Source organism: Eptatretus burgeri, chromosome 2 (genome assembly GCF_056783735.1).
Source record: "Eptatretus burgeri isolate ZD-2024b chromosome 2, Ebu_testis_v1, whole genome shotgun sequence".
Classification (NCBI taxonomy): Eukaryota; Metazoa; Chordata; class Myxini; order Myxiniformes; family Myxinidae; genus Eptatretus; species Eptatretus burgeri.
The window spans coordinates 43262448-43278352 of NC_140962.1; the positions used below are offsets into that span (position 1 = coordinate 43262448).

Below are 15905 nucleotides of genomic sequence, written 5' to 3' on the forward strand. Positions count from 1 at the left end.
CCATGGCTAGGTGCAATTTCACACCAAACAAGCAAGTCATCGAGATGGTTCAAGGAGATGACACACACCTTCGTCGATTCCCACCTCCTAGTACAATTTTTATCGTGCCGCATGTCGTTTTTGGCACTGCCTGTCAATGGTGAAGTCATTTAAAATAAATCCTGGAAGCCAGATCCGGATCTTCACCAAAATCTAATCATTTTGGCCTTGTCACACACCCACTCTCCACCAAATTTTGTCCAAATCCGTCCACAACTTTGAGATATCCAGTTCACAGACAGACAGACTGATGAGGGTGAAAACATAACCTCGACCTCCCTTTGGAAGTGGAGGTAATGAGTTACACAAACGATGGTTAAGCATTGTTATTTTTTTAAGGAAAGGTTTGATAAGCCGACACCTGTGTTGGAGAGGAATCAGCAGAAAATTGTGTTGGCCCATTTTTGATGGCAAGGTCATTTAATATAAAAAATCATTTACACAGTACAAGATACAAAATTAAACTTTGTGGTTGAAACAAAGTAAAACATAGATTCTGGATATATATTCATGAGAAACACCCACTCCCTGGGGGATCGGCAAGGGGAAGGGGAGACGAAGTTGGAGGTGGCCAGCCCAAGTTAATGGAACATTCCCATGCACACCCAGAGTACAACCATCTAGTTTGAATGCATTTTGTCCCACAAACAAAAAAACAGACATATGTTTCAATGCATTCTCCAACCACATATATGATGACTAGTTTTCATTACATCATAGCAAAGAGAATTGGTGAATTTTAGAATGATTTGTGCAACTTCTAGGATTTTTTTTTAATTTTTTTAGCGATAACATCCTGTTTTCAATATGTTCTGTCCCACGGTGCAGGAGACCATAAGCAGTCATGATAATTCATCCTCTTCAACATAAAAGCAAAAACCTAAGTTGGAGGTAGCCATCCCAACCTGGTAGGTTTGAGAGAGTTTAAAAAAACAAACATTATAACAGCACTCTGACGTCATGACATCAACCGATATGCCTCCGTCCAGATTATTACATCATCATAATACTTGTACCAAGTTTAATATAAATACCTTCAGCTGTTCTCAAGCATCACATATTTATCTGACATGACCTCTGACGTCTTGATGCCGAAATCGAATCACTTCATCTTTGCATCATTATACATCCTTGTGTCAAGTTTGGTCAAAATCCAATCACTGGTTCACAAGTTAGCACAGAAACAGAATTTTGACCTAACATGACCTCTGCCCTTTAACCTCTTGATGCCAAATTCTAATCAGTCCATGTTTGCATCATTATACATACTTCTACCAAGTTTGACTTGAAGCCCTTCAGCTGATCTTAAGTTATTGCGGGAACGAAAACTTATCACGGACAGAAGGATGGATGGAAGGAAAACCCAAAAACAATGACTTGGGCAACGTCGTTGGCAGAGGCATAAAAACAGTCCCAGGGTTAAGGGTCGGGAGAGGACCCCAATTATCTCTATGTAACGATGCATGGCGATGCACCGCTCCCGATGGGAGGGGATATTACAGGTTGCATGGAAATGCCCCAATTCTGAAGGAAATCAACTCATCTGTAAGGACGGGTTCTTCACTCGTAGAATTATGTCACGGCTGTGGAAATTCGCATTACACAATGAAGGGCCCGTCGGTGAGATATCTCAAAGTACATGTGTAGTTGGCCCCAAAACCATTGTATAGAGGGAATTTATGCGATTCGTTCGGGCTGCGATGCTTTGAGATAGCCATTTTTTCTGTTCTATCTTTATTTTGAACCAACCACGCTCCAACCCTCAGACAACAACGCCAACAGCCACGACCTTTACCTTCACAACTCGCTCTCACATCATCGCATCATCGCCATTCCCAAACGGCACCACAACCATCAAACCACCACCGAAAACCCTCCACCACCTTCACCTCTCTCCTACGGCCATTCCCGCACCACCTGTGAACACTGAGCGTCGGGCTGTCTCGGGCCCGTTCGGCGATTGGTGCCGAACTCACCGAGCCGCGAGGCAAATAGCGGCCTTTCCGAGGGAGAATTCGGATCAAGAACGCTACACGCCCACTTCCCCTCCGTCCAATTAGCAAGTGTGGAGCGGCTTGGCCCCGCCTCCAGGCGAGTCTGTGTGAAATCGATATATGCAAATTCTAGGATCAGGAGAGATTCACGCCCCCTTTTCCTCCGTCCAATTGGCGAGCGTCGCTCCGCCCCCGAGGTCATCCTGATCCGGATATTTGCATATTGTTTTCTCCTGCCGGCCTATAAAACGGTGAGCGCAAGGCGAATCGGTGGAGAGTCAGTCGAGTCGGGTGGCGAAGTGAGTCGAGTCATCGGTGTGGAAGCGAGTCGAGTCGGGTGCAGTGAGTCGAGTCATCGGTGTGGCAGAGTCGAGACGGTTGTAGAGTGAGTCGAGTCGGGTGGCGAAGTGATCGGTGTGTCATCGAGTTGGGTTCTGTAGTCGGCTGAGAAGAGTTGCGGGAAGAGGCAAAGGAGCTCAGGTCCGAGGCGAGAAGGACAGCGGTCGGCGACGAGGTCGTGGTGTGGGATCGCTCGTCGCGGGACCCAAGCCAGCCAGCCATTCTCCTCCCCCAGGGCATCAACAATTCCCCCTTTACCCCGCGCTGAGATAGTGCAACAAGGGGGCCCGGTTCCCATCCCACTCCAAACGTCGTGCCAACGAAACCCGCCAAGGAGCACGGAGTCGGGGCACAGCCATGCGGCCACATCTGCGGCTCGTCCGCCAACGAGTCACGAGGACGCGGGTGGGACCCCCCCCCTCCCCCGGTCTCGCCGCTCCTTCAGGTCACGCGCACATATTGGCCCACAGGCGCGTCTGCCCCCTTGTCTATGAGGGTGGCTTCTTTCCTTTGCTTTTAAGTAAATGTGTTGGCGCCGTCTGTAAAGTAGAAATGCATAAGTGTTGCCGTGTGTGCGCATAGTCGGTAGTAACTCTGCGTCGTTGTTGCTATATGTGCATTTTGACTTTTTTTTTTTTTTTTTTTTTTTGTATACATTGGTCGAGGCTCATATGAGAGCTAACACACAACTCACAGCAAGGAGGCATGAGACAAGAGGGGCGGGAGTGGAAGGGACAAAACAGTGGGGAACAGACACATTAGGTGAACTGTGGAAGGGAGAGGGATGGAGATGGGACGGGGAACATGGCGAAGAGAAGATGGACATTTCAGGGATTTTCAGGAAGGAAAGCAGGAGAAATGAAGGAAGTGGGCTTGGGTGGATTATCGGGGGTAGAAAAGATCGAGGATTTGGATGGGGGAAGATAAGAGGTGGTGGTGAACAGCTGTTTTGAAAGCCTGGAGGGAAGAATGGGAAAGAATAGAGTGAGGAAGTTTATTCCAAAGGCGGGAAAAAAGAGGAATGAAAGAGTGAAGATGAGCAGTGATTCGTGATTTTGGTAGTTTTACCAGAAGGGGGTTGTTGGCGGACCTTGAGCGCACTGTGGAAATGTGGTGGGGACAAATCGCAGAGAGAGCAGGGGGGGCAAGGCTGGAGAGGAGTCGGTAGAAGACAGAAAGACCACCGACCAACCTGCGGTGATTGAGTGAGAGGCCCAAAGACTCAGCTTCATTGCGGGAGATGCCGATGATCTTAAATGCCCTGGTTTCGACAGCGTGAAGCCGAGAAAGGTGGGAGGCAGGAGCACCAGCCCAGAGGGGAGAGCAGTACTCCATCAGGCTACGGACAAAAGCTTTGTAAGTGGTCAGGAGCTCAAGAGGGCCAAGGAAGGACTTTGCACGATGGAGGATTCCCAGTCGGCGACTGGCTTTTGAGGCGAGGTTGGAAATGTGACTTTCCCAGGAAAGGTCATGGCAGATAGTGAGACCTAGAAGCTTGAAAGAAAAGACTTCTTCCAGAGGATTGTTGAGAAAGTGGATGGGGGGGTTTTGTAAACGGTCCTTTCGAAGAGACATAGTGAGAGTGTGAGATTTGTCTGGATTGAAAGACATGTTCCATGTGTTGGACCAGTTTGTGATTTTATCCAGATCTGCAGTGAGTGAAGAAGCTGCTGCTTGCTGGTCTGAGGGATGACAGATGGTACGGCAGAGGGTGGAGTCGTCGGCAAAGAGAAATAGAGGATTTTCCAGAGAGTCCGAGAGATCATTGATGAAAACCAGAAAAAGAACAGGGCCCAGAACGCTACCTTGAGGAACTCCAGCCTGCACAGGAAGAGGGGATGAAAGAACTCCATTTAGGGCCACACGTTGACTGCGACAGGAGAGGAAGTCTGCGAGCCATGAGTGGAGATGGCCTTGAATACCATGGGAAGAGAGTTTGGTGAGTATGGCAGGGTGCCAGACTGTGTCAAAAGCACGTGATATGTCCAGGGATACGGCTCGGATTTCCTGTCTGGCAATGAGGACCTCCATCCATTGATGGGAGAGCAGAAGCAGCATATCCAGGGTAGAGTGACCTGGTCTGAAACCAAATTGATGATTGGAAATCAAGCCATTGGAGAAGAGGAAGGATTTCATATCTGAGGCGATGATGGATTCCATCACCTTGCTGATGATTGGGAGAAGGCTGATTTGTCTGTAGTTATAGGGATCTGTTTTTGCACCTTTTTTATGCAGGGCAGTGATGTTAGCAGATTTCCAAGCAGATGGCAGATGACCTTGGGCAAATGAGAGGGTGAATAGAACAGAGAGAGGGTGAGCAAGAGCAGAAGAGCAGGCTTTGAGGACACGTGGGCTGATGCCGTCTGGACCGGTTGCACAATCTGACTCGAGGTTTGAAAGCAAGCTCTCCACCTTGTCAGGAGAAAAGGATACAGAGTCCAGGGACAGTTGGGTGCGACTGGGTAAAGTGGGTAGAGATAGTGATGGGTTTAGGACACAAGATTTAGATGCAAACACCGAGTTTAGACATTCAGCTTTATCACGTGTGGAATCAGCAGTGCGGCCATTTGAGGTAAGGGAGGGGATGGAGGGGGAACATACACCAGAAACAGATTTGATTAAACGCCACCAGGATTTTGAGGAGGGAGAGAGGTATGAGAGTTCAGACTTGAGATGAGAAAGATGTTGTTTTCTGGCTCTCCTGAGGGTAGATACACACTTGTTCCGAGCTTTGTGGAAAGAACTGAGATTGCCCTCAGTTGGGTTTGCTTTCCATGAGGCAAAGGCAAGTTGTTTCAGGACAACTGCCTCGCCACAAGCTTCAGTAAACCAAGGGCGGGAGGAAGGGTAAGACAACTGAACACGAGAGGGGATAAATCTGTGCATGAGGGAGAGCAAGTTTCTTTGAAAGAATTCCCAGGATGAGTTGATGTTTGAGAAAGTAGTTAGGAGACCAGTCTGTAAGTTTGATGGCTGCTCGGAGACCCTGCCAGTCGGCTTGAGTGAAATGCCAGACTCGACGGCGGTGAGGTGGTTCTCTGATAACAGCCAGAGAGATGTCCACTTTAACAAGGACGTGGTCAGAAGAACCAATTGGAGCGAAGGAAGAGCAGCAGATATTGTCAGGGAAATTTGTCAAAATCAGATCCAGAATAGATGGAGTACCATCGGTTGAGATCCGGGTCGGGAAGTTGACCGATTGAGTCAGTCCCAATGAGTCGCAGAAAGCTTTTGCTGAGGTGCCATGGCAGGTGAGAGAGGTACCCACACCTAGCCAACTGGCGTGATGACAATTGAAGTCACCACATAAGAGGAAGAGAAAGTTTGGATGAGAAGATAGAAGATGGTCCATGTTTTCGGATAGTGAGATGTAGATGGAGTCATCACTGTTCGGTGGACGGTACAGTACACATATAAACATGAGGTGGGAGTGGAGGGGAAGCCGAAGCCAGAGGTATTCCTGGGGGTGTGGGGGAGTGAGAGCAGTGCATGGAGAGTGAGGAATAGAGTCTTTGATGTAGAGAGCAACACCTCCACCAGGACGAGGCTCAGGTCTGTCATACCGTAAGAGGGAGTAGCCAGGGAGAGATACTTGGGAGTCAGACACGTCTTGGGAGAGGAAAGTTTCTGTTCGGCAGATAATGCCTGGTTTGTCAGTGGCAACCTGTATGGAAAGATCTGAAAGGTTTGAGCGAAGGCCCCGGATATTTGAGATCCACACTTTTAATGAAGAGGAAGGGGAGGAGGCTTTGGGTGCAGGAGGTGGAGGGGGAGGGGGAGGGTAGGACAAGGGACGAGGGGGGCAGGTAAGGAGGGTTGCTGAAGGAGTGTGGGGTATTGCAGAACAGCGAGGGGAGGGGGCCGAATGAGGAGAAAAGGCTCTGTGGTGCTGGGGTTGAGGGGGACAAGAGACAAGGAAGAAGGCAGTTGAGGATTTGAGGAGGTGGAGTGAAGAGATGGAGGTGAGAGGGCAGTGGAGGGAGGAAAGTTGGTGGATGAGAGGGGGGGAAACTTTGAGAAGGAAGAGTGAGGGGGATGAAAGGTGGGAGAAAGGTGACGGGGGGATTTTTGAGAGAGGTGAGAGGGAGGCTTGGAGGAAGAAGAGTGGGATGATTGCTTTGAGAGTGAGAGTGAGGGGTGAGGGGGGTGAGTTGGCACTGAATTTGGAAAAAAAGAATGGTTGATGGAAAGCGAGCATCCATGGCAAACTGTGGTTTTTAAAAGTTTTAGGTCAGAGATGCGATTTAACACAATTCTTGAAGGGTGCAATGAAGGCGAATTCAGAGCATGGAGAGAAGAAGCGCTGTAATAGTTGGATTTTTTAGGCAAGGAATGAAGGAGAGCTCGAAAAGAGAGCAGTCTGTTAAAATAGCAGTAGTGCATTGTGAAACAGTAAAGAGTACCACATGTGTGAGAGGAAGATGAAGCATTATAAGATCGTTTTTGTTGTTAAAAATAATGTATGAGAGAGTTCAACAGATTAGGTCATGGAAGTGTAAAAAAATAAAAATAAAAATAAAAATAAAAATAAAATTAAAAAAAATAAAAAAATAAAAAAATAAAAAATCGAGGAAGAAGACGAGGAGGAGTTAAGAGGAAGAAGAAGAAGCAGAATCGGGAGAAGGGGAGAAGGTGAGCGTGTTGTTGTTGTTGGGTGTATATATATATATATATATATATATATTTTTTTTTTTGTTGTTTATATTAATATATGAGAGAGTTCAACAGATTAGGTCATGGAAGTGTAAAAAAAAAAAAAAAAAAAAAAAAAAAAAAAAAAATCGAGGAAAAGACGAGGAGGAAGTTAAGAGGAAGAAGAAGAAGCAGAATCGGGAGAAGGTGAGCGTGTTGTTGTTGTAGGTTTTTTTTTTTTTTTTTTTTTTTTTTTTTGAGATAAGAAAGAGATTAGTTGGGAGAATGGGGGATGTTTGGAAAGTGGGGAGGATCAAAATTGAAGGTAATGGGGAGGATAGAAAATGAAGGTAATGGGGAGAAAAAAAAAAAAAAAAAAAAAAACAAACAAAAAAAAAACGATCGAACACCGAGTGGAACCGGTAGGCCTCAAGCCTACGCCTAGGCCTCAAGCACAGGTAAGAACGTCGACAAAAATACTCACAAAATAGCACGATTTTTGAAACAAAACTGAACTAGCAACACACAGTAACATGTAGGTGAGAAAATTAAACAGTTAAAACGGGACAAATAACAACCGGAAACTTAGCTTTGAGAAGTCAGCAGGGAGCCCCAAAGGAGACCTCTGCTGCTCAAAACCGGACCCGGAAGTCGTATATGTGTACTTTCCGCGTATATGTGTCTGTTTGGCTGTATATGTGTACTTTCCGCGTGCCGGGAGATAAATGTGCTTTGTGTGAACTGTTTTCCCATTTCGCTTCGTCTTTTCTTTATTGACCCTCCATCCTGCTTCACGTAAAGGGTCCGTAGTGGTAATTAATGTCCTGCTTAATACGTAGTGGTCCGTAGTGGTCCTGCTTAATACGCCCGGTAATTAATCGGAACCATCGAGGGCGACGATAACACTGCTCGGTTATCACTGTAGCATGGAACGGACCACTTAAGCGGTTCATGTCCGGAGTCGACCTGCGGCGAGGTACGATCGCCCGGTTTACCATCCGCGTGGGTACTTAGGTAGGTCGAGTTTGGCGAACAACCCTATCCTACGCGGGTGGCCGATTGGCACGATTGTGACGAGGTCGAAAGGCCCACCCGTGACTGGCTCCGGGCGATAGTTCCTGGAGGGTCACGACTGAATTGTCCGTCCGGTGGGCGACGCGGTTGCGATTCGAGTGACGCGGCCGTCCGCACACCGGCGGGCGCGAATTCGCAACAATACCTTCAGCTGTTCTCAAGCATCACATATTTATCTGACATGACCTCTGATGTCTTGATGCCGAAATCGAATCACTTCATCTTTGCATCATAATACATCCTTGTGTCAAGTTTGGTCAAAATCCAATCACTGGTTCACAAGTTAGCATGGAAACAGAATTTTGACCTAACATGACCTCTGCCCTTTAACCTCTTGATGCCAAATTCTAATCAGTCCATCTTTGCATCATTATACATACTTCTACCAAGTTTGACTTGGAGCCCTTCAGCCATTCTTAAGTTATTGCGGGAACGAAAACTTATCACGGACAGAAGGATGGATGGAAGGAAAACCCAAAAACAATGACTTGGGCAACGTCGTTGGCAGAGGCATAAAAACAGTCCCAGGGTTAAGGGTCGGGAGAGGACCCCAATTATCTCTATGTAACGATGCATGGCGATGCACCGCTCCCAATGGGAGGAATATTACAGGTTGCATGGAAATGCCCCAATTCTGAAGGAAATCAACTCATCTGTGAGGACGGGTTCTTCACTCGTAGTTTTAATGCACATCTACTTTGTATCAAAGTTTTAAAAAGTGAACATTCTGCTTCTATCAAAATATGCTGCTTGTTGACAGATTAACACACAGTACTTCAAGGCTCTTCCCATTCAAAAAAAATAGTAATTAAGCACAACATAAACACCAGGCCTCACTCTGAAACTTGCTGCGAGTGTTGGAGTTCAGCGATGTAATTTCCTGGTGTGTGCGACGGTGTTGTGAACCCAAGGTTCTTGCAATGAAGGGTGGCGATTGTGGAATTTCAAGGGACCAGGTGGATCTTGAGAATGAGCTGAGAGAGCCCATCATTGGTGGCTGGAGTTCGCGAGTGAGCTGGAAAGAGAAGGCACAACATCTGTATAATTTCTACTCAAACGTTTGTTCCAATGAAGGGTTAACACCTGACATGTCAGCTTCTGCTTGCTTCACATGGCAGTTAGCATACTTTGATCAACGTTATGTCAATTCCATCCATTGTTCCACCTGTCCGCCAATGCAGATAAACACTATCATTCATGAGTAAGACTAGTTCTTCATTTTTGCTTTTTGTATACAGTACATAGTTGAGGCTCGTGGAACAGCTAAGCCTGGTGTTGGCTTGGCGGTTGTGGTGGTGGTTTGGGATCTTAAGGTCCTGCGTTTGAGCCCCTGTCTGCCAATGAATTAACATCAGATGGGGTTGACTCAGCCTGTCATCTTTGTGAGGTCGGCAAAATGAGTACTAGTGTACTGGTCATCGGGGCATTGAATCAGCGGTACGGCTGCGTCCTCAGCCAATGATGCTACACGCAGCCGAGTGCTGCATACGATATACAAGGAGGAGAGTAAGAGCTCATACGAGTACACTAAACAGATCAGGACACAACAGGACAAAAGGAACAATTGAGAGAGGGGGGGGGGAAATACCAAACACCAATGACACAGTTGAAAACCAAGACAGAGGCAAACTTGGACAAATAATGGGCATGGGGAGGATTGAGGGATGAGAGAGGAAGCATGGGGTGGACAAGATGTATACAGAAGGAAACTCTCAGGAGGGAAAACTGGAAATGTGGAAGGAGGAGGATTGGTGTGAGTTAACCAAGATTCATTCTTCAATAGAACACAACTCGATGGCTTCTTCTTTAGTATGCAGCACATGGCTGGGGGTGGCATCATCAGTAAGTTGGGTGGGTGGGGGGGATGCCTCTAATGTCATACCTTCCTGCTGGTTTGAACAGGAATTTTTAATTTGGCCAGGGTGCCGGCGATAGCTCGCCTCCTTAATAACGAAGGACACCGTAGGATCTTTCACGTACACACAAACCAATGCTGGCATCCAGGATGCCCAGTTTAACATCAATCCCAAAGACGGCACAAACATTTAATTGATGCCTCACCCTGTGTGCAAAACACCAGGATGACAGTTTATAGCTGGGCCGATATTCAAACCCGAGCTAGACTTACTCGGCTATCCTTTGTGACAGTTATGCATAAAGTTCATTTCCTTACTACAAAAGTATCAGTAAACTCATTTATCAAGTTTAACTTGACAAAATCAATAGGTTTTCAAACAATCTCAGAAATTCATCACATTTACATAAATTTATGTCAAAATCAATTCATCACATCACATTCATGTTGATAAGAAGTATGGCTCGCACATGCAAGAGCACAGTCAAAGCACAAATATGAGACAAGTAGACAAAAACAAAAGAAAGAAACAGACCGAGGACAGTGGGAAGAAAAATGAGAGAATGTACCAGGCCGATGTCGAGGCGAGCGAGGAGGGGGGCATTGCTCTGTTCCACAGCCTCCAGGCAGAGCAACAGGGCAGCAGCATGAGGCATGCTGCGTACAAATGCCCACACTAAGACCACACACATAAAGGAACATATCATCACTAGGAAAGGCCACATTGATCAAATATGGTGCAAGAAGCCACAAAGGCATTCAGCAAAATGGTGGACAGCAGGGAGCTCACTGGACAAACATTTAAAAGTAACAACATGAATAACACATCTTAACTGATGCATTAAAAAAAACAAAAATCAGACATTTTGGGTTAGCACAATCCAACTGACCCTCATAGTATTTATCAAGAATGGAAAGTGAAATCAAAGGGCGGAGTTGGGGCGAAAGTTGTAGAGATTGGAGGTTTTGTCTCAGCCAATGAGAACCTTGGTCTGCTTCAGTAAAACTTCTTGAAAGGTCTGGAGACCACGAGTCTTCCCACTTTTTCTGTTCAGGAGAAGAATTGTGAGTGGATATGTAAGCCAAAGGCCAGTACACACAATGATAGACTGTAATGGCATAATTTTTTTTGTCCAATTCCTAGTTACTCCAGCTGTTGCTGCAAAGTAGCAACGCCAAAAGAAAGTCACACAGGTGTTTTCATTATCTGCTTTTGATAAAGGCACAACGATATTTATTAATGAGGATCAAGGGCTTATCAAATAATAGAAACATTTGTGAGATCAAAAAATAACGTCAAGTAAGAAAGAAAAAAATATGTTTCAATTAAATAGCAAAATATATTAGGACTCCAAGTACATTTGGCCATTTTATTGCTGGGAGGACCAATGTATGAGTAAAATAGTCACAATAGCTAAACTACAGAAAGAGGAGATGACTGTGTGGGCATGGGCATACGGTAATTGCTCCTCCAGGAGCCTGCAGCTTTGACTGGCTCCAGGTGTCTATGAATCAAATTTTCTGAAACTTGGCTATCACACTACTTGTTTGAAGGGCAATGCAATTTCATGGCAATTCGAATTTAACTGGGAACCATAGGATCACTGAAAAAAATCCACACTCCAAGCTTGAGTCATCTCTTTTTCTGCGAGAGATGTTCAACTTTCCACAACTCCAGGGTGTGTATCCGACATAAAGTTGTAATTATCCCTTATTTGAAGTGTGCTATTACAATTTATAATAGTGATACAAGAGTTGAATCATTTTGAAATATAAACAGAATAAAACCAGAAAAAAGATGATGATGATTTATTTATTTATTTGTATGTAGCATGTGGCTGCTTGGCTGCATCATTTTTCTGGGGGGACGGCTGTGCCGCTGATGTAACGCCCCTGTTACCAGCATGCTGCTGCTCATTTCGCCAACCTTGGAAGGATGACAGGCTGAGTCAACCCTACCTAGTGCTAATTCAACGGAAAAAGAGAGGCTTGAACTCAAGACCCGAGGATCGTATGCCAGCCATCTTAACCAATGAGCTAACACACAAGGCCTATGATGATGACGATGAAAGTAATCACCAAATGATTAGGAACGTGACCTCACCTGTTCCCCATTGACAGTCAGGAGCTGCAAACTTTGCACGAGTGGCCAGTAGGATGTCTGGTGAGGGCAATATGTTAAATGTTATGCAGTCTCAAACAAAAATCCAACAAAGGTAAGCAGATATACAAAAGAAGTTCATTGAATTGATTTTAAATACAATTTTAGCAAATGTACCTCAAAAGATTGTACTGTTTGGAGCACTTTCTATAAAAAAAAATTGACATTGTCAACAGATGATGAAATACAATCCTTACTAAAATTCACTGACCGGTGTTTGTGTTTGTTTGTTTGTTTGTCACGCTACTCCTACGGTTCTGGCCCAATTACATCCAGACTTGCTGCAGAGGATCAGCATGAGCCCAATTAATGTATAGAGGTGTTTTTATCTTTACCGGTGGTCTTGGGACGATGGGGGTTGAGGGGGGTTAAGGATGCAAATTCTCTATGTAAATGTGTATTGTGTAGCGCTGCCTCCAGGTTGGAGAGGGTATTGCAAGTCTTCAGCATTTACAGTACAGCATTCCTGTCCCCACTGTTTCCAGTGCAGTGAGGTGTTTTGAATTATAAGCAGTGTTTTTGCTTCATGCACGTTACCCGGGTTTTTTTGCATATACAGAGCTGTCAGTTGCCTATGCACCACTCCAATAAAGGTATGCATCACAAGAATGTGTTGCATGCTTGGAACAAGATCGCCCTTAGGGCAGGTATTCGACGAGTCTTATATATTATTTCCGAGTTTGTGGTTTCGTGTCGCGCTATCTTCGACTTTGTTCTGCGCTCGAGTAACGTGATATTCAGCATACATTAACTCAAAGATCATATGAGGTGCATGGTACAAAAAAAGTAAATAAAATGGTTCTGAAACAGTGAAATCGTGCCAAAAACGGTTACTGCATTTGTAATGCTATAACCCAAAACATTGTGTATCAAGAAGTACTTTGAACATTGTATTCCACTTACTGCATTAAAGTAAAATTACTACTGATACTCTGCATCAGTTCCTTTCTCAAACACACCCACCCCAACATGTCGCGCAGAGCGCGGGTTATGCTAGTCAGAATAATTGCACAAGGAAATACTGTAAAGAACAGACAAGGAAATTTAAGGTTTCCCACCCCCCCCCCCACAAAAATTACCGTAATCTGCACAGTTAATTATTTACCATTTTTAATGCACTTTATTTGAGTCCAAAGAAGCAAATAAAGCTTTGGTTGAGTGTGAACATTCCAAAAAAAAAAAAAGGAATGCTTTAACAAGCTTACACTTTCAAGTGTTCGCATTTCCACAAAATAATGTTCATCAAAGCCAAAAATAAACAACTCTCCAACAATGCCCTTTGGTCAGGGTGGTGCGTGGATGCACTGAATAATGACAGAGCCATGTGAATGAAAGGTTGTAAAATGAAGGTCTGGTGACATTGTTGGCAGCAGAGACATTATATGCCAGTGTGTTGACATTCAATCGTGAAGCACAATATGGGATAATCCCTGAAACATGTGGAGCCAGAGTGAAGGTATGGGATAGGTTTTGAAAGATATAAACTTTACTAAACAGACCAATGTACAAATTTCTGGGTTTTGTGGACATTTGATTTTAACTTTTCATTTATCAGTATAGAGGACGCACACAGGCATGGCAAACAAATGTCATAAAGGTAAAATCTATGACCTCACCCAACTCACATTATAAACAAGCCGGTAGGCGGACATGGGTGGTCGATGAAGTCAAATTTAGTCGTTTTTCAGCCGTTACTAGCCAACAAAAGCGTCCATAGCAACGGTTCTTTCTCACACATAGCTAGGACATACCATGAACCTACCATACCAGTTTCATGTATATCTGACTCATAGTCTCCGAGATATAACGAACTTGGTTTTTTTATTTTTTTTCGACCAGGGTTCATTCAAAGTCTATCTTCTCCGACAGTTTTCATGGGAGCGGGCTGAATTTTTTTGTCAAGGAGGCTGAATGTGTTGCCCACAAACGATCATAGTTTGATTTTTGAATTTCGATATTTTTATTTTTTAGATTTTTTTGAAAATTTCAAAGGCCCGTTGCTAGGCAACCGAGGGGTCCATAGCAACGGTTCTCAAACGTGTACAACTAGGTCATGGTATGAACCTACCACCAGAGTTTCATCAAAATCGGCCTACCATTAACGGGGTACTGGCCTGGACAGACAAACAGACAGACAGACATAACGACGGAAAAGCTGACAATAAGGGGAGATATATTGACTACCCAATAAAAAAATGTCTAAAACAAAACCAAATAATAATCAAGTTGGTATTGTAATATGTTGCAACACCAAGTCAATTAATGTCACGCATATATTTATTTATTTTTAGACATTTTTCCATTTCAGACTGCTCTGCCTTTAAAGGAAACAGCCAAAGTGACATCATCCACACAAGAAAAATGTAAATTGCCATTATCATTAGTGTAGTTATTTACTTTTGTTGTTAGATAAACGCCACGATTAGCTATCTTAGCATGGATATGAAGCTTAACATGGATTTCTCGCAAGATGGAAAACCCCCTTGTGAAGGGGGTTGAAATACGTCACTACAACCTCTATCGTGTGACCCTTAGTCCTGCTGTCAAGTTTGGTTGAGATTGGATAAGTAACGACCGAATGTATCACGGTCAAACATACACACAGACAGACAGACAGACAGACAGACAGACAGACAGACAGACAGACAGACAGACAGAGAAACCAAGTTGCGTATTTTAGTATAATGGCTGTGTAATCAGATGATATTACATTGAGGACTAGCACATCATTAGAGTGTGGGCCTTTACAGCAGTGTAGTATTCACGACTCAATGAGAATTGTATCTTGCAACTTGGATAAATAAATAAATACAAATTTTTTTTGAAAAACAAGGACATAACATCAGATCCCTGGAAACATAAAACAAATTCATCATTTTTTTTTGGCAAAGATGTGAAGAAGTGTGTGCAATACTAAAATTGATGCTGGGTTATTAACAGCAAACAAAATGTTTCCAGAATTTAAAAATGTAAACGTTGACTGACTGTAATGCAAATGTTGTCATGTGAATGTAAATGTTGTCAATAAACTGTAACATCAATAAGTTATGTTGTTCAATTACCTCAACGAAGCAATGTGGGTTCAATGTCGGTACAATTTGTATGAAAATGCATCCTTTCCCAATATGTACGAAAGTGCAATGACTCATGAAAACACACCTGAATGCAGACAAACTTATTACGTGCTAATTTAGTCACATTTGTAGTTTGGCTGAATGACCTAGTTTTTGGAAAAAAATTCCACAATGACAAAAATAATAATATCTACCTTGAGACATGGTTTGACTTTATTACGTACATCATGTTCGAAAAATTATTACTTTTTGGTAATTGCAAAACCAAAAATAAAAATCAATGCCAACTCAAAATATATTTTCTTTTGAAACGTCATAACAAAGTTTGAAAAGGACTGAACACACAAAAGGAAGCATTTCGTACATTCATAATGTGCCAATTAATTTGTACATATTTAGATGGATGTGGATGTTAAGTTGTTGGTGAAAGGAAATTTCAATAAAAGATGATATTGAAATTGAGAGGGCACAACATAAGTTAAATCAATAGATGTAAATATTTTCTTATTTCATGAAATGTCATTTCATCATCACCCAGAGACATCAATATGTCACTTGAGCCAAGTCTCAAGTAAGTCTAAATTCTTTGATGGCAAGTCTTGAGTCATCGTAGTATTACTTCAACTTGTGTCAAGTCCCACATTTACTTATGAACTTAGTGGAGTCCAAGCTATCAAGGAATTAAGACACAGGGCTTCATTTACTGCAATGTACAGTAAGTTCTGAAAAGCTGTTCA

General features: G+C 43.8%; 1 protein-coding gene across 5 annotated transcripts in view; it reads right to left on the reverse strand.

Annotated features, from left to right (window-relative positions):
• RUBCN (rubicon autophagy regulator) overlaps positions 1 to 15905 on the reverse strand; it is a 71150-nt gene that overhangs the window by 47238 nt on the left and 8007 nt on the right. For all 5 annotated transcript variants that reach the window (XM_085869141.1, XM_085869142.1, XM_085869143.1 and 2 more), the window contains exons 3-6: positions 12038 to 12094; positions 10824 to 10980; positions 10503 to 10609; positions 8916 to 9093 (exon numbers count right to left, since the gene is read on the reverse strand). In XM_085869141.1, coding sequence (XP_085725267.1) covers positions 8916 to 9093; positions 10503 to 10609; positions 10824 to 10980; positions 12038 to 12094 — 499 coding nt within the window. The remainder of the gene's footprint in view (positions 1 to 8915; positions 9094 to 10502; positions 10610 to 10823; positions 10981 to 12037; positions 12095 to 15905) is intronic.